This window comes from Pseudorasbora parva, chromosome 11, assembly GCF_024679245.1.
Source record: "Pseudorasbora parva isolate DD20220531a chromosome 11, ASM2467924v1, whole genome shotgun sequence".
Taxonomy (NCBI): domain Eukaryota; kingdom Metazoa; phylum Chordata; class Actinopteri; order Cypriniformes; family Gobionidae; genus Pseudorasbora; species Pseudorasbora parva.
This window is the reverse complement of record NC_090182.1, coordinates 16,534,779-16,561,607: the sequence shown is the minus strand read 5'-3', so window position 1 is coordinate 16,561,607 and position 26,829 is coordinate 16,534,779. Positions and strand designations below refer to the sequence as shown.

The 26,829-nt window shown below is 37.2% G+C and overlaps 1 protein-coding gene across 1 annotated transcript; it reads right to left on the bottom strand.

The window, feature by feature from the left end:
* Positions 1–4,613: 4,613 nt before the first annotated feature.
* qdpra (quinoid dihydropteridine reductase a) lies at positions 4,614–15,555 on the bottom strand. Its single transcript, XM_067457227.1, has 7 exons — positions 15,385–15,555; positions 15,068–15,160; positions 12,994–13,090; positions 12,688–12,828; positions 10,256–10,364; positions 8,648–8,731; positions 4,614–5,125 (listed from the first exon to the last, which is right to left on the bottom strand). The coding sequence occupies exons 1-7, from the start codon at positions 15,469–15,471 to the stop codon at positions 5,023–5,025; spliced, it is 714 nt and encodes a 237-aa protein (XP_067313328.1). The 5' UTR covers positions 15,472–15,555; the 3' UTR covers positions 4,614–5,022.
* Between the last annotated feature and the right edge of the window lie 11,274 nt (positions 15,556–26,829).

The window sequence follows — 26,829 nt, the reverse complement described above, 5'->3', positions numbered from 1 at the left end:
AAATGGCTTAATAATTGATTGAAACGTAAACTACCATCTTAAAGAGCACATCGAGTGATTAAAAATATTTATTTGAAATAAACATGGGAACTAATATGAATCTTCATCTATGCCTCTTTAATAATTCACCAAATTTGCATATCATTATCTGCATATCTCATTACCTCTGACAGAGACACTTACATATTCAAAAATATCATTAGGCTTATATTCTATCGCATAAATTAGCATGAATAATGTAGGGCTGAACTCTTTAAACTGCTTGATAAAATTGTGCTGATGATTTTGTTTCTTTTCAGATCATTTTGTAAATGTATAGCATACAATTTAATAAAAAAGTAAATGTGTCCCCTGGTCATACGTTTCACAGTAGTGTCGACCTGTTCATGTTAAAATAACTTTCATGCTGTAAAATACTGTGTGTATGTGCTGGTGCATGTCTATTTAAAGGGTCATGACTTTTTGGAGATGTAAACATATGTGAATGCTTTTCACATTATTGAAAGCATTGATATCACATACATTAAGGTTAATGTTAACATTTAAAAAAACAAAGTTGGGGCAACATTTCTTAATGTAAGATGGTGCACAAAAAAGTATATTTTTTCATATTATTTCAACTTTTATCTCAAAACAAACAGAAAATGCTCTCATAAAGGCCTAATGTGTATAAAAACACCAATATACAGAGCAAAATCTTTGAACACTTCTGGGTTTGACAGTGCTGAGAAAGCAGAACAGATTAAAGTTAACTCCCAAAAATTAAGTTTTTGCTTTTCTGAATAATTGATAACCATTCTGCAAGTCTCAGGCACTGTCTCTACAAAATTATCTGAGGACTTCAGTCCATTTATAGCTCGTCACACTTATAGAGAATCTGTCATTTATTTTGATTGATGCTTGCACATAAAAGGATGTAACAAAGCTATGAAAAACCTTTTATGCATAACCAGTTACATTACAGACAATCATTTCCCAACCATGAGGCACATAACACACAACTGAAAGTTGCTTGAGAAATTATTGATTTGTCTAAAACTGTTCAGCACGTTTACAATCATGTGGATATTGACTCTGTTTGAAGCAGGTCATGGCAACTTTAACAATGTAATGTCTTTTTACCAGCCCGATTCAAAACATTATTTGAAAATGCTTTACTTCTTCTTCTTCTTAAAAAAAAAAATCCAATATAGTTTTTGCCTGTGGTGGTTTCTGACCTCATGTACTCAACTCTCTTTGGTCCAAATACACTGTATAGACAGCCTGGTACAGTTGAAACTAATGCAGAATTTAGCAGAGACATTTAAAATGTGTGAGCAAAACAGAACAAGAAAAAACAAAGATGAGAAAGAAAGAAAGAGAGGCAAAGAGAAAAGGAAAGACCTGTGAACATTCTACCACTACCCCTAAAATCGTCTGTTGTTGAATGAATGTTTATTGCATTATTTTCGCGTCATGGTGTTGTGTTGGAGTGAATGACTTCTGTAAACCACCATTTATAAACTAATTCAGCTTGTGGAAAGGCTACTTATGAAGATTTTTTTCATGATGTTTCATGTGGCTTCCTCTTTTATCACCTGTATTATTGTCAATATAGGTACAAAATATATTTAAGTAGCAGTGTGCATTGCTGGCCATACCAGGTTAAACTGCAGTGTTCTTGTTTGTAAATTGTAAAAATTTACAGGTTGTTAAAAATGTTTGCATTTTACTGTTTTACTTTTTACAGAATTATTCTGGCAACCAGAGTTGTCAGGATTATTGGTAAAAACAACAGGATTGTTTTATATATAGTGTTGGGTAAGTTAACTAGTTATTCCCAAAAAATAAAATAAACAAAATTGACTAGCTATTAATTACATATTCAACAGTATTTAGAGTGTACTAAGTACTATCTCTCTATAAAAGTATTGCATTACTTATTACTAATTACTTTGTAAATCCCATATCAATCTTGACCAGTTGAACAATACACAGAAAACACAAAACTACTCTTTTATTTCTTTCAGAAAAATAATATAAAATTGCATAAATTATTCTTGAACTGACCGAAGTATTTAAAGCTACACTGTGTAACTTTTTTAGTTTATTCTTAGCTAAAAACACTTAGTTATTTCAAAAATATATGTGCTCATTAATGTATATTTACTTCTTTCAAGTAATAAAGTATTCTCCTAAGTTTATAATATGCCATTGAAAATACATACGGGTGAGGGGTTCGAATGCCGGTCACCATGTTGCCCCTCCATCTTGAAATTACATTAGCCAAAGAGGGACATACCCGTAAATTTAAGCTTCACCTTTCGCGTTTTAACACTCGATGGCACCGTGTCGAATGTGAAGAGGGGGATTGCCGTGTTAATCTTGGGCTAAATCGCCCACCGTAGGAGTTAAAACGAAATCAGAATTGAGAGGAACAGAAACTATTATTCCCTGGATTATCATATACATTTTCACCACTAGATAGGAGAAAATATCACACAGTGTAGCTTAAAGACTCGATGGCACCATGTCGAATGTGAAGAGGGGGATTGGCGTGTTAATCTTGGACTAAATCAGCCACCGTAGGAGTTAAAACGAATCCGGAATTGAGAGGAACAGAAACTAATATTGACTGGATGGTCATACCTTTACACCGCTAGATGGGGGAAAATATCACACAGTGTAGCTTTAAAGGTAGAAGGTTACACTAAAAACATTTTTTTTAGTAGACTTAAAATTTTTAAATAAATAATTGTTATAGTCTGTAAAGTATTAATTGCAATTACATCAGAACCTTACTGATAAATTAAGAGTCCTTGTTTTTCAAAAGAAAATTAATGAATGTACAATTCTCTCTCTCTCTCTCTCTCTCTCTCTCTCTCTCTCTCTCTCTCTCTCTCTCTCTCTCTCTCTCTCTCTCTCTCTCTGTGTGTGTGTGTGTGTATTCAATAAAAGTGTTGATTTACACTGCATTACAATCTTTTCTGCATATAAACATTACACATTTTACTTTAAGCATTGCCTAATTTTCTGCATATAATTTCTAAGGTAAATTATGGATATTGTAGTACATTTTGTGTAATATATTTCTATTATGAAGAAAACTTAATTGTAGTGTATTGATAACTGACTAGGAGATAAGCAGAGAGGGATACAAAGAGAGTCCACGTGTTGATTGTTGCCCAGGTTAGCGAAGTTGCTTACTAGTGCCATCTGATGGCAGATCATGGCAAGAGCTGCACAGGGGTGTGAATTGTTGTTAATTGTGCATTTAATTAACATCAAACAACTCGGCTAACATTTGTGAGTCGGATACAAATGCCAAAATGTGCATGCTAAACATTTGGAGACAATGTTTGTCCACTATTATTTACTCTGTTCTCTCTCTCTCTCTCTCTCTCTCTCTCTCTCTCTCTCTCTCTCTCTCTCTCTCTCTCTCTCTCTCTCTCTCTCTCTCTCTCTCTCTCTCACACTCTCTCAAACTCACACACACACACTCACGTTCTACTGTCCTCACACTCAAGTTACCATGGCTGAACTAACCACTTCCATCTGTACGCTCTTCATTTATACCGTCACCACGCTTGCCAGACAAAATGGCTTCCACATGGCAATCAGACGGAACAACAACAACTGCAGGGAGAGAGGGAGATTTAGCCAACAATATCCAACACTGCAGAGAGAAACCATCAGCCAGACAAAACAAAACAAGACAAGATACAAGAGTCAAGACAAACCTTGTCTTCAGCACATCCTGACTGAATACAAACCATCAGCAACTGTCTGTTCAAATAAACAGACAATAAATGAATGAATGAGAGAATATTATACATCTTTTTTGTATAGGCTTATTATTACTATGCACTTACACATATCTGGTAGAACTAATATCTCTTAAAGGAAAAGCTAACCTCAAATATAATTATTTTATTCTCTTACCGTTTTTGTAAACCCATATGCTGTTAATTTTTTTGATGGAGCACATATCTTTTATCTTCATACAGACTTTCATGGTTATATATATTTTTTGCAGCAGTGGTAGCTAAGATAGCAGGCTAATGGTTTTTAAGATAGGAAAAAGACAAACGACACATTTCGTTTAGTTTATCCATTTATAACTTCTGTTATAACATCTTATTCCTATTACAATTGAAAAAATAGTTTTCAATTTGTGTGGCGACCAAAAGGTTTTTGGGTGAACAAAACTAACTCACATTGTCACATTTAATTTATGCACTGAAAATGTGTCCCTCTACTGCAGCTCATAAATTTCAATCGTGGTTGTGTTTAGATTCTTTTTTTAAAGGGCACCTTGTGTGCCAGGTTTGACATAATCAAAAACACCAATGGTTATCTGTTACAATATAAATTATGTGCCAGTTTCAAATTTGAGGGGCGAAAAAAATTGAGAGCTGCAAAAAATTAGAGCAGTAGAGTAGATCTGAACTGATATATATATATATATATATATATATATATATATATATATATATATATATATATATATATATATATATATATATATATATAAAATATATATTTTACATCATCTATTCCAGAAAATAATACTTGATGTACATAATGCAAATTATTGTATTAATTCAAATAATGACATCCATGTTGACAAAACATTGTTTTTATCTGTCTTTATTATGCAAGTATGGTCTATACATATTAAGCACCAATACAACGTTTGGAAATACTTCGAGGGAAGATACAGCATCCACACATGATTTCATTTCAACCGGTAATCACATACACTCACAAACATACACAAACTAAGGCCACTTCTCTGAACAGAAGACTGTACGTTTCACATACGACAGCGGCACACATATCGTTTACAAGATAGATGTCACAAATAAATGTTATTACTTTGGTCAATTTGAGATACTATACTGTGTATTTCCAATAAGACTGGATACATGGAAATGCCATCTGTTTTGTTTGACCTCTCACCTCTGCTGCACAGTATTTTGGTAAACATTTCTCTTCTCCACTCTTTATATCTTTGTATTTCACTTTTTCTCTGTTCCCCCTTTACTGGGCCGCCGAGGCCTCGGTTTTCCCCCCAGTCGTCACCAACTGTATAAGGCTGCCTGAGGCTGGCCGATCTGACCCAGTGGCCCAGCCGTAGAAGGTTCTGGAACAGAGAAAGAAAGAGAGACAGGTGTAAAATGATGGTGGTGAAGGATGGGTAGAGAGAGAGTGTGAGATAATGAGAACAGAGATGGGAGGAGGGAGACGGAGAGAGGAAAAAAAAGAACCGAACAGCAAGCCTTGTTTACTCTGGAAAATTTGGGAGAAACTGTAGACATTTTAACCCATTGTAGCAGCTGAAGTAAGACATATTAATTACCTCTAACACAAAGGCTATTTATACTCCTCCATCTCTCATGTGCTTCTCTAATCCAGCCGGGTTTGCTGTGGCTCCTCTGGGATTATGGAGTTGCATCAAATCCTCATCCTAATCTGTGCTGACTGGCAGTAGTGCTAAATTTGCAATGAACATGTTTTTGTATTCCACTGCATGTCTAGGGGCCAAGCATTGTTCTGCTTGCGGGAAACGTATAAAATGTAGCATAAAGAAACCTACTTTTTCCAACTCCTCATTGGCTGTTGCTCGGATTTCCCTGATTTTTTAAACCATATCATCTTCAGACCATGCCGACAAGAAGTTATGTAATTTAAGTTCATCAATCATCAAGAATCATCAAACAAATGTTATAGTTTGTGCAAATAGTCGTAATGTATCTCAGCAACGCTTTATCATATTCAGACCAACTTTGGTACGTGTCATCACAAACATAACCTGAGGTTACATGCTGCTTTTTGGTGCAATGCCACCTACTGGTCCGGAGATACAAATAAAGGGCTATTATTGCTTGTTTACCCAAAAATCATAAAAGTGGTCTCATTATGGTAAATGGACTGCATTTATATAGCGCTTTTAACAGATCCTATCACCAACCTTCCGGTTTGTAGACAATCTACATGAACCACTGCCGTTTTTCTCCATATCAGCAATTTTGGGGGTCAACCATTCAGAATTTTGTATTAAATACTGTATTTTATGAAAGATTTTCCATATTGTATGGAACTTGGTATGGGTAACCAGCACAATGCCCTGATTAAAGGGTTACTTAAGAAATTAGCATGTGGCTTTGTATAAGGAGAAACCCGGGAGTATATTCGAATGATTGATAATTGTAGTGTCTGTTCCCTAACTGAACTGATTTTATGAAAATGAATGCGGTGGACAAATGATCCAGTGATCCAGTAGCAGTGGCTTTGGGAGTGGCCTCATAGAGCAGCGAAACAAGTGCATTCTGGGAATTGTTGTGTTTCATCACCATGAGACAAAAATACATTTTCTGTCTTTTCTCAATTTAGAAGGCACCAAATTCAAAAACAAGTTCACATTTCTACTTCATTAATGACCCAGTTTAAATACAAAGCATAATGCTAAATCACTGAAGTAACCCTTTAAGGATCCAGAGAAGTTCTGAGCCAGCGCCACCTAGGGGTAAAATCAAACAAGTTTGTGCAGTGCTCTGGTCCACCTCTTCCAAGCGGGCCAGGCTAAACAAACCGCACCCGGGCACGGTACGGAGTACTCACACTAGTCAACCGATCCAGACTTTGGGGATCTAACGTGCCTGGGCGAGAAATGACCCTAGGGGTAATTAACAGATGGTTACAGAGTAGATCATTCTCTGGGATGCGTTTTCATGAAAATCGAATATAAAGAGTTTTATCTCTAAAAACAGATTAGCTTTTAACGCTTGTCTATGGGGCAAAGGGTAAGTGAAATTAAATCGCTAGTTAATACCACTAACAAGGCTCAAAATAGCCTAACACTAACACGGTAGCATAATGAGGGTACCTACATGCAAACCGAAGCACTGAGAACTTTGTAAGTGTACAAACAGTTTAATAAGAAGATACTTTATAAAGACAGTGCATTACGCGTTTACGGTCAGGCGCCATCTTGGAAAACAGTCTCGACTAGTCGAGCGACGAACGCTGTGCTAAGTGAGCTGGTCGATAGGAATTAAGGTTGTGAACGATCAGTTGTCCTTTAATAGTAAGTGGCAAAAAATTCAATCAAAATTGGGTGTGGTTCATTGTTAATGTGCTCATAAATATAAATGTCTATAACTCCTAAAAAAATGAGAGAGTTTCCCCAAATTTGACAAACAGCAGTGCTTTTTTGTGTGTCCTCGGAGTGTCCTCATACGCAAGCATGTCAAATAATAATTGAACAAAACATGAAATTGGCTCTAACTACAGTACTTTTGGTCTGATTGACTTCAAAATTGACACGCAGTGTCTTGGTTTCAGTTGCTATCATAGTCCATTATGACATTGGTGTACCTTGAAAAACATGGTCATTTTGGCCTGCAATGGTTTTGTAAACTACAATATTTTACAAATGTATTGGCATATTGTTACAAAACTCATTATGTCTTTGGCACCATGCTCTGAAGGTACTAAAAACATCAGGGCAGCGCCCACTTGTGGTCCAAAATTGTTATGAAATTACATTTTAAGTAATTATCTCATTACAACTTAATGTATCTGATTATTTGTAAGTGTGTACTCATTAACTGGTTTTCTAATGACTAAATACTGTAGACTGTTCACATCTTTTGCAGCACATGACACAAAAATGTTAAAAGTTTAAATTTCAACTTTTAAAAAGTTTTTTTTTTCCAGTTCCACTGCCCTGCATCTCACATTTATTGACCACAAAAATGTGTTCTGTGTGAAAGCCCCTAAATAATTTCTTATTAGTTTTATTGAAATCTTTCGAGAGGAATTTGTGTTAATATCAATTCCACTGAATATAAATGCTCAGTGTTGATGCTCGACATTATTCACTTAATTTCTGTTGTAATTAAATTATTCAGACAGGGTATGTTTGCTTCTTAGAGGCTTTTACAATTGCCTGTTTCTTTTTTGGTTAATATTACAGTAGCAAATCAAATGCAACATTTAAGGAAGGTTTCTAAGACCTGATTTTAAACATTTCTAATATATGGGAGCAAGATTCTGTTGAAGTCAAATCTGGGATAACAATAATTCTAGGTGGATGACATTAGACCATCATAAAATAATTCATAACAATGGATTTAGGATTAATAAAGTGTATTTAACAATATTCAGATTCCTGTTTACATGAAGCCGACATAGGGTCTCTTTTGGAAGAACATTACTGCCCTCTTCTGGTGAGAAATAGCAGCTTCCTAGATTATCCCATTGTTGGAGACTGTCCTCACTGCAGCCTATAATGCGATGACATACTGCATTATATCCAAAACATAGTAGATGCATGCGTTTTATTTGTCCAAACTTGTTTGTTGCAAAATCTGCCACGCAGTTGATTCTAAAAATTACTCCTGTCAATCACAATGCTGATTGCCTACAACAGATACTAACCCCTAAAACTATCCTACGCCCTAACTGCTTTGAGGGAAAAATACATGCCCAGTACATATTGGATTTAATGCAGTACGTCATTGCACTACTGGCTGCAGCGAGGACATCTTGTATTGTTGAGGCTTTTTTCTAATTTCCAAACAGGTCTAATCTGCGATTCGTCACACTATCAGCAAACATAATGAAATCTGGTGCTCAGTGGACATGGGGAAAGTGCACTCACTCTGCGATGTATTCCAGCGGTGTCCAACTCCCAAAATCTGCGTCAGGCATGAATTTTCTGTTCATTGGTGTATCCAAGGTAACCCTGGAGGACGATGACATAATGTTGTTATCTTGGTGGAAGATGAGACAGTAGAACAGAGCCTGCGGCACTAGCTTAGACTAGCCTGGCCTTGGAAAGCACTCACACCTCATACGTTCATTTAATGCAAACAGACAGCTGTCCAAAATGTACCACGCATGCAGGTCACTAGAGCACAAATGACAGCAGAAGCTTACACACAGAGAACAGAAACATGCATTCATTTATATAACATATGAACATGAATTATAGAATACTTAAAAACAAAAGGCTAGTAAAAGCATCACATTTACTTTCCTAATGCACGTCCCTTGTGTCATTGTGTATGATTTGTTGGTACACAACATTTCAAAGAAAAAATGATTTTGTAATCATTCAAAATGTAATATTGTGCACTGTGAAATGTGTCACTTTATGAACGTGAAATGAGTTTAGAATGCCTTTTCACATTGGCTGTATTGAGATCATCATTATTATTATTTAAAAAATAAATAAGAAATTTATACTTTTATTCATTAGTATTAATAAAATATATATTTATTAAGATTTATATGTCAGATAAATGGTGTTATTTAACATTCATCAAAGAATCCTGAAAAATGTATCATGGTTTACACAAAAATATTAAGTAGTGGCAGAAATGCTTTTATTTCAGAATGTGCCAAGGGTGATGTCAACGTGTGGTGAAACTCCACCTCAACAGAAGAAGAACGCCTGATTCTCTAGCCCCGCCCACTGACTCGTGGCACTGACATGATAAATAACATAGGGCTACCTGGAGCTAAACTGGATCGATTGTCCAAGCAATAAACATACCGCATAAGTTTTATTCAGATTCCAATATTATGAATGTATGGATGAACTTTATCTTTAATGAAGATCCAGCTAACGTGGGGAAGACATTGCACGTTTATTCCTCGCAAAGCCCAATGTCCCGGGGCTATCAAGTTATTCATTCTCTCTTGAATTTAACAATCGTGGAAGTTCTGATCATGCTGATTTCTCTGACTCTGCAGTGACTCTGCAATGAGCTTCGGCCCCCTCGTGAGTACCCGATCTGTGGATATAACCGCAAACCGTGCATCAACTAGTGCACACACAGTGCACTAGTTGATGCACGGTTTGCGGTTATATCCACAGATCGGGTACTCACGAGGGGGCCGAAGCTCATTAAATATGCAAAGCTTATCCAATCGAAGCAGTGGGAATTTACTTCCAAGTCTTAAAACACATAAAAACCAAGCGTTCCAGGACAGAGGCTAAAACCAGGCTAGAAAATAGCCTATTACTTATTCATAATGATGTTTTTGAATGTATAAACCACGCAAATGTCACAAGTTGACTTCAGACAACAGCATAAAAAAAATTAAAAAGCCAGTTCATGACACCTTTAAAAGTAGCCCAAAACAGTACTTTAAGCAGTACTCAATATTTTCAGTTTGGATCTTGGGAGGAACGAGGAAGCATAACTAAAACAGACAGATCAGTGTATGTAGAGAGATATGATGATTTGACAAACGCTCTTACGGAAGAATGGCCACAGCTCCAGCTCCAGATGGAAGACCGCTGTTCTCGCCAGCCAGACTTTTGCACAACTGATGGACTGCAGCCTTGGCCATGCCGTACCCAACCATTCCTACATTCAGAGAAAAACGTAAAGAAGTGAATGGAGAAAAGAGCCCTCTTCACATGCTTTGTGCTTCAGCTTTCGCTCCATACAGCAGACTATGGGACACAATGCACACACACAGCACTTGAGAGCATGCCAACTACACAATTTGCTTAACAATGTCTCATAGGCAACAGCTGTGGCTTTGAGGTTTGGTCAATAATAGTTTGGTTGGATGCCTCAAGCAGAGAATAAAATGGATTTTGCAATACAAAACAAGCAAATTGAATATGATTCCTCTTACACAGTAAGGGCACAGACCATTTTAAGGGGTCACATCATGAGGAATAACATTAGATTTTTCAATATACTTTAACACTATAACTGAAAACTTCAGTTCTATCTATTGGAACAAAGCTGCAAAAAGAGCTCATTTGAAAATATCAAAAACACAAAATGTTACAATATGACTTTAATGTCCTGTCTTAAAGGCACAGATAAAAAAGTTAAGTTTAATTGTAAGGTGTCAATGAGAGGGTGAACATTTAGTTATTAACAGAAATTATTAATTATTTACTGATTGTTTAAAAAAAAGAAGATTTTATTATCTTTCGGAGGGTGGGTGGAGGGGAAAGTAGTAAAACCAAAAGAATATTGCTTACCAACACATTTTGTATAATATACATTTTTCAGTATAAGAACAACACATTAAAAAAAAAAATTATTACATCCAAAACGCAGATAGGTAGATAGTTAGTTAGTTAGTTAGTTAGTTAGTTAGTTAGTTAGTTAGTTAGTTAGTACTGGGAATACTTATTAGTTATTTTCAAAGTAGTGAGCTTGTCTTTCCAACTTTCTCTTTGGATGTTTGTTGGCTTGACATCTGGAATCAATAACCAGCATTGATGTAATAAGGGGGTTAAATACTACTTTCCACCCCAACCAAGAATGTATTTTTTTTTTTGCCCTCAAACCCTGAATGCATTATAGCTGTTCCAAAAAGAAAAAGAAAATCCTTTAAACCCACAGAGCCAATAAGAAAGAGGGGTGGAGAAGTGTTTCAGCCATTCTGCATGCTGAGTTTCAGCCATGCTGCATGACCCTTCATGACTCAATGAACATTGCGGGTCACAGTTAAATCACATGTCCTGTCCTTCGGCTTTGGCTAATTCTCTTTGTTATGTCTGATATCCAGACTGAACTTTAGATTTGAGGTCAGTCAAACTCCACCAGAACTTTGAAGATATCGCAGCTTAGGGACAGTTTTAATGTATTATACAACATTTAAGGTCGATGATTTAAAACATCTTTTATATATTATAACAAAAATAAATTAAAAGATCAGCTAAAAGTCATTTAAAGTGCAACATTGAATGGTCTGAGGTTTTGGGGTTGGGGGATGTGTTGTTGGTATCTTATATTTAATTTTACATTTTAATTTAAGTTGAATATACCGTTAGGTATGTGGTAGTAATTGTAAGTTTTGTTTTTGCATAAACCATTTATAATGTGTAATTACAAATACTTTTATCTTGCAAAATTGCCAATAAAATATTTAAAAAAAAATGCATGTCACTCTCGTAATAAGAACTCAAAGTCTCAGTGTTTCAGATTTTGGTGTGACTAGCATATGATACTGATCTCGTATGGTTGTAAGAGCGGACAGCCTGATCAGAAATGTTCACTAGAGCTTGCTCCTGTCTCTTTGAACAAGATACATCAAACGCTCCAACTAGAGGTTCCTTCATATCATATCAAAGTAGTGTTCATCGCTGCAGGGCATTTCCTGTCTAAATCTGTTCTGTGTTGGTAAGGAATTCAAACTTCCAAACACAGTCCACATGTGTTCCCATCTCCAAAAAACCTGCTGACTCATTTCCCCTCCCAGGCCTCCCAGCCAAACAGAGCAGTATGCTGATGCTGGAGATTTTGAATAGGCTAGAGACAACCTCTGTTGTGTGCTTTATTGAAATGTGTCACTAAAGCAATGGAATGGACATTTCACATCTAGGGCTATGAAAAGACTTGGAATATGAGGGAATATATAAAACTAATTAAGTACAATGGATGTGACAGCCAGTTCAAAACTATATACGCTTACAGTGGCAGTGAAAAAACTTTGCTCTTATAAATTAATTATATTACTGATTTTACCCACCTAAGGGAAAACCTCATGAATGTGTTTTCTTTCATAAACAATATAATTTAGCCACTTTTGTGTATAAATGTACACAATAAACATCACATTTTGAAATGTCTTCAGTTAAACCTGTGCTAAAACATACATTTACAAGATGAGTTTTCCAGTAGGCAACAAATCTCAAGAATAGTATAGATGATCCTACTGTACCTGGAGTGCCATCCAGTGAGGCCTTTGCTCCAGAGAGAGTTAGCAGGCCTCCTGGCTTCAGATGGAGCGATGCAAGATGACTGGAAATGGTTGAGGTCCAGACACTCTGTTTCCACATCATATCAGTGTTCTTATACAAGTCTAAAACGAGTAAGAGAGAAAGAGTTGATACTACTCGAGAAAAATCAATTAAATTATGGACTGATAGAAATTTAATATAAAAAAAACTTCAGAATCCCTCAAAATATGTAGAACTTCAGAAAAAAAATGGAATAAAATAAAAACAAAAACTATAAATATGCTCACCTTTTGAGCTACAATTTCCTCCAGCCCATCCTCCAGCCACACAAACAATGGCATCAACCTTGTGTTCCCCCAGTAATATGGCTACATCAGATGTTACCTGCATTAAAACCATACTTTTACAATTCAGTGGAAACAACAGTTCAAACTTAAAGGGTTAGTTCAGCCAAAAATGAAATTTATGTCACTAATGACTCACTTTAATGTCGTTCCACACCCGTAAGACCTCTGTTCATCATCGGAACATAGTTTAAGAGATTTTATATTTTAGTCCCAGAGCATATGCAGTCAATGCCCACTTTACTGTCCATGTCCAGAAAGGGAATAAAAACATCATCAAAGTAGTCCATATGGGACATCAGTTGGTTGATTAGAATCTCTTGAAGCATCCAAAATACATTGTGGTCCAAAAATACCAAAAACTATGTTTTATTCAGCATTGTCTTCTCTTCTGCGTTCCTCCAAAAAGATTCAAACGGTGTGAATCGATCAATGATTCGGGTCGCCAATGTCACGTGATTTCAGCAGTTCAGATCGAGTTGGATGCTTCAAGAGATTCTAATCAGCCAACTGATGTCACATACGGACTACTTTGATGATGTTTTTTATTTCCTTTCTGGACATGGACAGTAAATTTGACATTGACTGCATATTCTCTGGGACTAAAATATAAAATATCCTAAACTGTGTTCCGATGATGAACAGAGGTCTTACGGGTGTGGAACGACATTAGGGTGAGTCATTAATGACATCAATTTCATTTTTGGGTGAACTAACCCTTTAATGAAGACTTTTGACATATAAGGCATGTAACTTTACACTACACAGCTGTGGAGTTACACTCTTGTAATTTTTAAAGAGGAGGATGAGCATCACTTTTAAAGTCAGCATGATATGGAATGTGATGCATATATGAGTAAAGCGGCTTCTCAAACAAGAAAAAAATGTAAGGTGGAAGTTAATTTTGTCCATCGAGAATTGATTGGATCATGTGGTTTGTTACTGCTGTGATGTCAGAGAAGATATGTCAGATGAGGGAGGGGAAGTTATTTTGACTACAGATTACGAGGACACATTAAAGCTACACTGATATTTTCCCCCATCTAGCGGTGTAAAGGTATATGACAATCCAGTGAATATTAGTTTCTGTTCCTCTCAATTCCAGATTTCGTTTTAACTCCTATGGTGGCCTATTTAGTCCAAGATTAACATGGCTTCCAGTTCGACCTCCTTCATGACTGCCATCGAGTGTTAAAACGCGAAAAGCGGAGCTTGATTTTACGGGTATGTCCCTCTTTTGGCTAATGTACTTTCAAGATGGAGGGGCAACATGGCGACCGGCATTCGAACCCCTCACCCGTATGTATTTTCAATGGCATTTTATAAACTTACGAAAATACTTTACTACTTGAAAGAAGTTAATATACATTAATGAGCACATATATTTTTGAAAGAACTAAGTGTTTTTAGCTAAGAATAAACTAAAAAAGTTACACAGTGTAGCTTTAATTAAAAATATAATGAGAAAATCCTAATAAATACTGCAATAGTTTTATGTATTAGTATTATGAGCTGATAGAATGTTACAGCAAGTGGTTTTAAAACAGACAATCTCTTATAATCTGTAAATACTTCATTAAATATTCATGTGCTTTGCACTGTCCCAGAAACGTGCATGTTATGTCCGTGTATAACATCAGCAGTGAACCTGTTATCTGGAGTGGTGAGGAAGGTTTATAATGGCACAGGGTTAACAACAATTTCAAGAATGAAAGTGAAATAGTGTTACAAGACCACAAAACGAGAAACACAATGCTGTGCCATAAGGAGGACAGTACCAATGGTGTGCTATTTAACTCAGACTATTAATAACAGCATCTGAAGTCAATGGCAGACACAATAAGGCCAATAATGAGAAAAGATTGCTTGTCCAGAACACTGGGGATGTCATGGCAAGGCAGGAAATTACTTTGGCAGTGTAAATGGAAAATAAATGGCAGCATGACAGGCACTTTAATAAGCCCTGTGTGCTGACAGACACAAGCCGATGTGACGTCAGAACATTGGCTCCACCCACCTGCGCGGCTTGATCAGTGAATGACTCGCAGAGCTTCACCAGAACGTTTGCGTTCGCTTCTTCATTCGCTACAATGTCAATGCTGGCAACCCACTTTAACATAAAAAAACACGTTATTTCTATGAAACAAGTTAACAATGCATGCTATTAAAGTATGTAAATTATTAAAGTATTAAAGCCTATGCAAGTATAATAATGCAAAATGGAAATCCCTATCGCATCAACATCAACAGGTGTCAGTTTGAGCACACAGACCAACTCACATTCACAGTGACTCGGCTCCTATAGAATCAAAAGAAAGAATAATTTCTACTCACCCAGCCTTTCGACTTAAAATAATGCACACATGCCGAGCCGAGAGCTCCTTTTCCTCCGTAAACAAGGACACGGTTCGCAGCTGCCATGGCTTTTCTTCCTTGTGTGAGACGCTTCAGCAAAGATGATGAGTATCCTCTCAGCACAGAGAGCGAGAGCGAAAGAGAGAGGGTGGGATACACACGCGCTTGTGTAGCGGTTAATGATTGGTTCAAACCGGTATTCCGCCCTAAACGCCACAGTAAATTCAAAACATCTTTAAAAAAGATTAGGCCAAAACGAGTTCCTAATCATTTTTTAAAATTCAAAGCAAAAATAAAATAAAAAATAAAAATAAACTAATGATTTAATGATTATCAACTTGACACACTATTTTGTATTTTATATTTTTTATATAAGTTATTTTACTATACCTTGACACTCTATTTCAATATTTCAGGATGTTTTTTTAAAGTGAATTTCTTATTATCACCTATAACAAGACAAAAATGTGACCGCATGCTTTTAAGCAAAACCAAAACTTTACAACAATTATGAAACAAATTTCCAAAAATATAACAAGTTAGCCAAATGAAAAATAAAGCAAATGTTTTGTAATTAATATATTTTATAAAATTACAACGTAAAAACATATAATGCGCCTTACATTTATGAAAAATAGATCTATTAATAAATCTATTTAAAACAAAATCAAAATCACTGAAAACAAGCAAAAACATCCCTGTGTGATAAGTATCCAGACTCCTAACTTTATGCAAATTCAGATATTTTAATAGTTTAAAAGTATATTTGAACTATATTTGAATCAGGACAATACGAACTGAACCAACATTGCTCATAAGTATGTAGATAATAAAGTACAAAGTCCTCCCATCTCTTTTGCCAAGTCATGGTGATGTAACTTTAGCAAGCCTTGTTGTGTGCTATACAAGCAGATCAAATATGTACCTCAGTGGAGGATGGCCATGTCAAAGTACCTGAAGAACAAAGAACAAGATAGCAAGATAGCAACCATAGATACAACCTGTTGATAATGTTAGAAACAAGTCAGTGAGAAATATATTGCAGCCTAATGGTGCAAGGTTACTTCGTAAACTTTATGTTATTTTTCAATGCAATTCAAAATTACACTAAAGCAGTCGTAAATCTCCATGAAAATTTGATTACTTTCATTTAATATAAAGCTGATTCATTATCAACACACACAAAGAGCTTTTGGTACTTAATACTGAACATGCCCAGTTTTTCCACAAGAGAGCAGCATGCACTTATGAAGAACCAGAGAACCAGAGAAGTCGTGAAAGCACTTCCCATGCGCTCTTGGAAAGAGCAGGGGTGTCGCAAGCAGGGGGAGAGGTGGGGTCTGACAACAGGGGGGCAAGAACCATGGGGCCAGAGGACCTGTACGATTTCTACTGAGATGTTGCATATTATGTAGAGCAGTACATTATCTAATATGCTTAAGCCGGGGTTTGGGCACACCTGCTATAAGTATACACTCTACATTATCAACCCATTCTCACTCCCAAGGCGTCAAAATCCGAAGCATGGTCAAGTGCCTTCCGCGTCACAATGAAGACGCTAAAGGTGCCCCTTGGCATCATTTTTCTACGCGCTGGGTGCTCCATTCATTTCAATGATAAACCTTTGGCGTCATACACAAACGCATTTAATTATTTGCGTTTATAAAAGCAGACATGATTTTATTAATATTTAAAGGCTATTTTTATATTTTGGAGCAACTAACCCAACTCCCAACCTAAACCTACCCATATCTAAACAATATAAAACACATAACAGACAAATAAATGTACAGTCACAAGTGTTTATTGCAAAAACTGACCAAAATAGTATAAAAGTATTAACTCATGTTGCATTCCAAGTCTTCTGAAGTCATACAATGTCTTCATGTGAAGAGTCGATCTTGATGTTTTAATCGCTGAAATGATGATCCCGCTGCCCCGTGAACGAACTCATTCATATATCATTCAAATAATTCAAAAGACTCCTGAGCATGACGCAATCGGTCACAAGACACACGAGAGCCAATGACATTTTACAGTCACTGCTGACGTAATGACGCAATTGGTCACAAGACACACGAGAGCCAATGACATTTTACAGTCAATGCTGACGTAATGACGCAATTGGTCACAAGACACACAAGAGCCAATGACATTTTACAGTCAATGCTGACGTAATGACGCAATTGGTCACAAGACACACGAGAGCCAATGACATTTTACAGTCAATGCTGACGTAATGACGCAATTGGTCACAAGACACACGAGAGCCAATGACATTTTACAATCAATGCTGACGTAATGACGCAATTGGTCACAAGACACACGAGAGCCAATGACATTTTACAGTCAATGCTGACGTAATGACGCAATTGGTCACAAGACACACGAGAGCCAATGACATTTTACAGTCAATGCTGACGTAATGACGCAATTGGTCACAAGACACACGAGAGCCAATGACATTTTACAGTCAATGCTGACGTAATGACGCAATTGGTCACAAGACACACGAGAGCCAATGACATTTTACAATCAATGCTGATGTAATGACGCAATTGGTCACAAGACGAGAGCCAATGCAATTTCACTATGAAATCTCACGTAACAGGCGGCAATATTTGAAATTTGATGTGTTCATGATCTTCGGCGGATGGAGATGCCTATTAGCCTGGATGCCAGCCGAATTTAGCCCCGCCTACAACATTTTTAGGTCGGGCAGTTTAGTCTGGCCTCGCTCCATAGAGGAGTAATTATCTCTGAACAGAAACTGATCGGACCAATGAAATCATCAGGGCGGGCTTTAGACGATGACGGACAGATAATCAACAGTAACGTAATCAAGCACGTCATTAAAGTGGCTTGGATTATATTTGTTCAAATCTTAAACGGAGAGCTTGTTTGTATATGCATTCACCTTCACTATTTCTCTCAAAAATGATGATCATGTTGGGTAAGTACTCAGTGTATCATTACATTTTTTTATTTTTTTACAACACCAGCAAAGATTGTTTATTCCAGCGCACGTGCAGACAGGGTTGCCAAGTATTTACCACAAAACCCACCAACTACTAGTCCTAAACAATAGCTTCTCGGGAGATTCTCCAGAAAAAAAGGGTGTTTGGGGGGTAAAATGTGTCTTATTTTGGCAAGGTTGCCTGCTAAAATTCGCACTCATGGGTCTATATATCACATAACGGTTGCTTCAACCGTTAGATAGAAAACAACCTGCGAAAAAAAAACGCGGACTTGGCAACACAGTGTTGAGCTCTTTTGACTTCACTTCATTGCTCTGATTGGTTGTAGGTCTATTCAATTGAGGTCTTTCCTGGTTTGAAACACAACCCATAATCACAGCCCAATGGAGCCGATTCAGACTCTTATTCTGACTAGAATTGAGTATGACCACGTCAGGCTAGATGCCTATCGCTTTTAGGGATTTTCTTCAAGCAAATCAATCGTTCGGCCTCGGAAAACTTGGATTATTTAACTTTTTTGAATAACTCGTGGATGCAGTCGTATGTTATATCCTGTGTTTTATATCATGTTCACACAAATGGGTAGGTTTAGGGATGGGGTTGGGTTACATGTTAAAATGTGTCTAAATAGCATAAATAAAATAAATGTAAATGAAATTATGCTTGCTGATTAAATTGAGAATCACACTCCAACATGTCATAATGGAAAAATTATAAACCAATACATCATCTCAATAAATAAATCAAAAAATAAATTTCACCATGACGATAATATTCCCACACCCATGTCCGTGTATGACGCCAAAGGTTTCTTATTGAAATGAATGGAGCACCCAGCACGTCGAAAAATGACGCCAAGGGGCACCTTTAGCGTCTTCTTTGTGACGCGGAAGGCACTTGACCATGCTTCGGATTTTGACGCCTTGGGAGTGAGAATGGGTTGATATTATGCATTACAGCCTTAAAGGGTTAGTTCACCTAAAATGTTTAATTCTATCATAATTTTTCACCTCTATGTGGGTAAATGATTAAGTGGTTCAGTCCAAATTTTCTGAAGAGACACAACTGCTTTATATGATGAACAATTTTATTTGAGGCTTTTATTCACATATTAAAATGTATAACCTATAACACACCGGTTGTGGTAAAAGGAAGCTCAAGCATGTTTGCTTGACGTGTGAGAACCAATGAGGTTCATTCTTGTGTTACACAGAAAATTTTGTGATGAATATAACAATGCTTGGTTTGTCTGCTGCTGTCACGTGCTGTCTGGATGAAGATATGGAGCAGAGACTGCTCAGCGAGTTCTGATGACAGAGTTTAGTGATTTGGAGAAGAGAAAACTTCAGAATAATGTCACGTTCATTCATGAAGTTGAATAACACAATAATTTATATTTTTTTCTTTACATTTTAAAGAAAATCTCAAAGTGCAACAAAGCAGGTACAATTAAATAAAGCAGTTAGAGCAATTAAGAATTAGGTTAAATTCAGCTACCAACTAAAATTAACACAAAAGAATCAAATACTAAAAGCAATTTTAACATTGAAAGACTTTCTAAACAGGTATATTTTTAGTCCCTTTTTAAAAGCACCAGTCACTTGTGGGGCCCTCAGATGTTCAGAAGAGGGCGTGTGGAGCAGCGGGGTTGTCTTAGTCCTAGAGGGATGGAGACGATGAGTGTTTGTAGAGGGAAGAGAACGTGCTGAGATCTGTGGAATAATGTGTTCTTTAAGGTAGGTGGGAGCATTGATATGGATGCACTGATGTGTGAGTAGGGAAACTTTACACTCGATCCGAGCGGAAATGGAAAGCCAACACTCTAAAAAATGCTGGGTTAAAAACAACCCAAGTTGGGTTGGAAATGGACAAACCTAGAAATTGGGTTGTTTGAACCCTAGTAAATGGACCCATTCAAACAACCCAGTTTCTGGGTTTGTCTATTTTCACCCCAATGTAGGGTTGTTTTTAACCCAGAATTTTTTAGAGTGAATGTAGAGACTGAAGAATTGGTGTGATGTGTTCATATTTATGCACTCTTATCAGAATCCTAGCAGCACTGTTCTGTATGTGCTCGAGTTTCTAAATGCTCTTGCTAGGAATCCCAAAGAGAAGAGTGTTACAACCCAGTCTCAAGGAGCCAAAGGCATGAACGAGTTTCTCAGCATCATGAACGGTGAGTGAGGGACAGAGTCTGGCTATATTCCTGAGGTGACAAAAATATGTTTTGCAAAGATATTCAATGTGGGCCTCAAAGGTTAGGTGCGGATCAAACCTAACACAGATATTCGTGACTATGGATGACTATGGATGTCCTGGCCAGAAACTGCAGGTTATAATGGATGATGTGATCTGATGAGGCAAACCAATGGGGATGGTTTATGTCTTAGAGATTTTCAGCTGGAGAAAGTTGTAATTCATCCACATCCTTATCTCATCCAGACAGGCAGCAAGTGTTGTTGATGATGATGATGATGATGATGATGATGATGATGATGATGATGATGATGATGATGATGATGATGAATGAGAGTCAATTTTCAGATGTAATTGTGTATCATCAGGAAATTAAATTCCCAAGCGACTGATGACTTTACAGAGAGGAGGCTTGATTGAATAAGATAGGTCCTAGAACTGAGCCCTGAGGTACCCCGCAACCAACCACATGTAAAAGGGACCTTGAGCTACCCATGGCCACAAATTCAGATCTGTATGTGAGGTATGACTGAAACCATTGCAAGACAGTGTTATCAAATCCAATATGTCGTTTGAGAAGTATACTTTCCATGGTCAACTGTGTCAAATGGTGCAGAAAGATTCAGGAGGACATGGAGTGATGGTGAACAAGCATCAGCTGTCATTACCAAGTCATTTGTAACCCTCACTAAGGCTGTTTCCATGCTGTGGAAATTTCCAAAATGTAGTTGTAGTTGAGGTGGTCTTCGAGGTGTCTGGCAACTACATTCTCCAAAACCTTAGAAATAAATGGCAAGTTATAGGTCTATAATTAGTAAAAGTTTAAGGATCGAGGGAGGGTTTCTTGAGTAATGGTATATTTATAGCCGTTTTTAAGGCAGACGGTACCTGAACAGCCTGAAGAGATTGGTTTATTATCATGGTGATGAGTGGACAAATGGCAGTAATATTTGGTTTTACCAGAGCTGTAGGGAAGGGGTCAAGTGCACAGGTGGAGAATCTCATCCGTCTGATGGTTGCCTCAACCTCAAGTTATCAAGTAAATTCTGGGAAGTGGCAGAATAGCCTCGAGATACCAAAACTGCGAGTCGGCAGCTGTAATGGACATTGTGGAGAAAACATGGAGAGATGAACGAATTTAAAGGGATCCCCTGGTGTTGAGACTTGTATGGCTTAATATAACATAAATGATGTCTCTTACTGAATTATGTAGTAGAAAACCCATGAAAGATCTACGTTATTTAAAAAATCGATTTTATATTTGGACCATGGGCGGCGCCATTTTGTTTGTGTTCTAGGTTGATGACGTAGAGTGGTTGAACTCCTCAATCAGCTGGCGTTACCCGTAGCTATTTTTACCACAACGCAACTCGAAAATTGTTTCAGAGTTAAACAAAACCAATGAATTGCTTTGTAATTGTACTTAAAACACACTCAAACAAACATGTGCAAACAAACTCACCTACACAAACAGATCGGCGGCCGGGAAAACACACTGACAGACTGCGTTGTCTCAATCGAGATGTTGGGCTGCTCAGTCTCCATGACAGGGGCTGAATCCGAAATCGACCCCCTATACCCTGAAATAGGGCATTATTTGAAGGGACGGCCATTTGTAGTGTTGTCCGACATCATAGTGGACATGTTCAAGTGCAGTCATTCAGTCTCACACCGCAGTGTACAGCCGATTTACAACAGCTGTCCGACTTCACGCACCCAAACATGTGGACACAAACTCTCTCGCTCACACAGACTCACACACACCCCAACAGATCGGCGCGAACACACACACACACACACACACACACACACACACACACACACACACACACACACACACACACACACACACACACACACACATATGAGGCGCGAACAGATCGGCGCGAACACGCACTGCGTGCGCACATCACTATTCCCTGTGTCCTAGATAGACTGTTGATATGCAGTAGATTAACTGTAATGCCTATGTTTCCAGCAGAGGGAAATATCTAGGTAGGATGATGGGATAAAGTTAACGTGAGGAAGAGAGGCAGGATGTTTTGGTGATGATGCATGGGATTGGTTTGTGCATTAAAGTTTGAGCACGCTCAGTGAAACCTCAATCTTTAAACTTTCACTTTTAAGACACAAATTACTTTCGCTACTTTTGTTCACTAATACAACTTGAAGGAGTGAATGAAGAGTGCGTGAAGTCGGAGCTGTTGTGTGTAAATCGGCTGTACACTCGTTATTGCGGAGAACGTGAGACTGAATGACTGCACTTGAACATGTCCCTATGGTGTCGGACAACACTACAAATGGCCGTCCCTTCAAATAATGCCCTATTTAAGGGTATAGGGTCGATTTCGGATTCAGCCCCTGTCGTGGAGACTGAGCAGCCCAACATCTCGATTGAGACAGCGCAGTCTGTCAGCTGTGTGTGCCCGGCCGCCGATCTGTTTGTGACTTGTGTAGGTGAGTTTGTGTGCACATGTATGTTTAAGTGTGTTTTAAGTACAATTACAAAGCAATTCATTGGTTTTGTTTAACTGTGAAACAATTTTCGAGTTGCGTTGTGGTAAAAATAGCTACGGGTAACGCCAGCTGATTGAGGAGTTCAACCACTCTACGTCATCAACCTAGAACGCAAACAAAATGGCGCCGCCCATGGTCCAAATATAAAATCGATTTTTTAAATAACGTAGATCTTTCATGGGTTTTCTACTACATAATTCAGTAAGAGACATCATTTATGTCATATTAAGCCATACAAGTCTCAACACCAGGGGATCCCTTTAAGGAATGTTACAATAAGGTGTTTACATACCTGTTAAAATTGGCGTACACCACCTAGTTTAATGCAATTTATTTTTTGCAGTAGTTTTGATTACTGTGATTATGAGCTTAATCACATTAGCTTGATTTAAGTATTGCGTTTACACAAGGTAAAGTTTAATTGCAAAATCCCATTATAATCACATAATGATGGTGTATGTTAACACACTAAATGTTTAAATGCAAATAAAAGCCTACATTTAATCTGTTCATCATTTAAAATGATTGAGTCTCTTCAGAAAATTTGGACCATGCTATATACATCTTCAAAAGAGAACCTTAAGCAGTAGCTATATTGTAATGAATGGCTTTTGGTTTCATATTCAAACACTAGGGACTCAACAAGCAGCAGAGCAGAGTTATTAACCCCAAAGGGAAGTTTCTCTGTTTGAACCTATGCTCTTGCTACATTCAAAATTCACCAAAGAGTTTCTTCAGGCTCTGTAGATCCCCTGAGTGAGTGATGAATACATTAGCTGAATACATTGTGTTTTTGAGAATGACAACAACAACAACATCAGTGCTGGGAACACTGAAATTTGAGCCCGATCTCACGAAAATGCGTATCAATAGAACAAGTGACCAATCTCGTGGAAAATGAGTTTTGGCGTGCATATGGTACACAGTTTTTCGCGTGCATATGATACGCACTTTATGGCATATTATACTGTATGTATGAACCACCCACCCCACCACCCCCAACCTCCCCAAGAGGTGCAAAGGTGCGTATCATATGCACACGGAAAACTGTGTAGCATATGCACAAACTCACAAACTGAACCACTGCCGATATATCGATTCACAACATCAAAAGCTATAGGGAACAGATTGAGACGCATCTCAATGTGCACACTATCCATCCCTAATAGTATGTGAATTTAGTATTAGTATGTGGATAGTATGCACATTTGGTTGCAGGGTAGTTTACCCTTTTCCCATTTTGCCTGGTCATTATTGGTTTCAATAGTTACTCATTAGTCCCTTACCTGTTTCCATTTCTGCTGATTACTCTGTGCATTTAAACCCTAGTTTCTATTGTAATTTTTTTCATGTCATTTATTTTGAAGTGGTTGTGTTCTATGAGTTTTATTCCTGTATTTTCCAAGTAAAAAAATGTGTTATTGAATTTTCCTGAATTTTGTGCGATTATACAGTCACCCAAATCTTTACAGTAAATGAGACAAAGAGTTCATTAAATTGTCAGTATGTAATTAAGAGCAATAAAACAACAACAACAACAACAACAACAACAACAACAACAACAACACCACAGTATTGTCACTTGTCGTCATAAAGTCATAAACTAGTTTAGAAATAAGTTTCTAATCTTAATTTATGTTATTGCCACATTAGTGCTTTCTGATGCAGCAGATAATCATCTATGCTCATGGCCAGAATTTTTATTAGTGAAATGTTATGAAGAAAAGCCATGGTATTGGATTTGCTTGTCTTTGTCATATCTGAGGCCATCTTCATTTGTCTTATTGCATTAACAGGCTTTGCTTGCTGTCATGGCTGATAATAAGATGTCATGGCTGACAGTCATGCCACTCTTCATGATTATGAAATTTGATGAATTCAATCTAGCCTGGGCGCCCACTGAAAATCAAAATGTTCTAATCAGAGGCTGTGCAGATAGATTTTGTCAAATATTATCAAATTATTTACAATATGTGAAATTATTTTCATTTTATAAAAAAAATACTGGATTCAGCAAATATACTTATTATATTATATTATATTATATTATATTATATTATATTATATTATATTATATTATATTATATTATATTATATTATATTATATTATATTATATTATATTATATTAAATATACCCTTTATATTTTCATATTTTGCTGTTTTGTATGTTACAGTAGGCTATATACACTGTATTGCTAAAAGTATTGGTACACCCCTCCAAAACACTGAATTCAATTGTTTCAGGCACCAAGAATGTTTTGCTTTCAGGAGCCTAGTGAATTCAAGCGTGGTACTGTGATAGGTTGACACCTGAGCAATAAGTCCAGTCATGAAATTTCCTCACTATTAAATATTCTACAGTCAACTTTTAGTGGCATTATAACAAAGTGGAAGCAATTGGGAACAGCAACTTAGCCTTGAAGTGGAAGGCCACGTAAAATCACAGATCGGGGTCAGCGCATGCTAAGGCGTACAGTGAGTAGAAGTCACTAACTTGGACTCTAGATCAGTGGAAATGTTCTCTGGTGTGACAAATCTTGCTTCTCTATCTGGCAAACCAAAGGATGAGTCTGGGTTTGGAGGTTGCCAGGAGAACAAGACTTGCCTGACTGCATTGTGACAAGCGTAAAGTAAGTTTGATGGAGGGGGGATTATGGTGTGGGGCTGTTTCCTAGGGGTTCGTCGGGGCCCCTTAGTTCCAGTGAAAGGAACTATTAATTCTTCAGCATACCAATACATTTTGGACAATTTAATGCTTCCAATGGTGTGGAAACAGTTTGTTCCAACATTTTGTTCCAACTTTCTGTTCCAACATGACTGTGCAGCCTGTACAGAGTCCTGACCTTATCCCGATAGAACACCTTTGGGATGAATTAGAGCGGAGGCTGTAAGCCAGGCCTACTCGTCCAACATCAGTGCCTGACCTCACAAATGTGCTTCTAAAATAATGGTCAAAATTCTTATAAACACACTGCTAAACTTCCCAGATGAATTAAAGCTGTTATAGCAGCAAAAGGTGGGCCAACTCCATATTAAACCCTTCGGTTATTTATATATATATATATATATATATATATATATATATATATATATATATATATATATATATATATATATAGTGTAAAAATATATATATATATACATAAAATCCTGGTGAAGTTACAGTACATTCAGAAAAAATATTCAGACCCCTTCATTTATAAATGGATGCATTCACACACACATAGCCTATATATAGTATTTTGCCAACAGTCAATGTATGAATCACACATAAAGGGCATCTGAATTTCAATAGTGACATTGGAAAGTCTAAAACTTGGTTCCTTTATTGACAGGGGAAAAAAAGACACAGGCCAAAGGTCAAGGCGTTCATAGTACACATTGTCTCTTTTGAAGCGCACTTTTAAAAATAAATGTAATGCTACAATCTTCCTCTTCCTCCATCTTTCTCTTGAACATTTAATTGACACACCATTACACTAGAGAAGAACAGTCCTTAACAAGCAAAACATTTCTCCAGACTTTCAAGCGGTGGGTATAATCGACAGCCTATCTGAGGAGCCTATCTCTATAGTACGCACAAGGTTGTTAGATTACAATGAACTCACTGACTTGAAGACCGGAAATCTCTCGCTGTGTGCAATCTTAATGGGGCATGAAAGAAAAGAAAAAGGGATAACAATAAAAACAAGATATTTGTCCTCTGCTGCATCTTAAGAGAAACACTGGCCT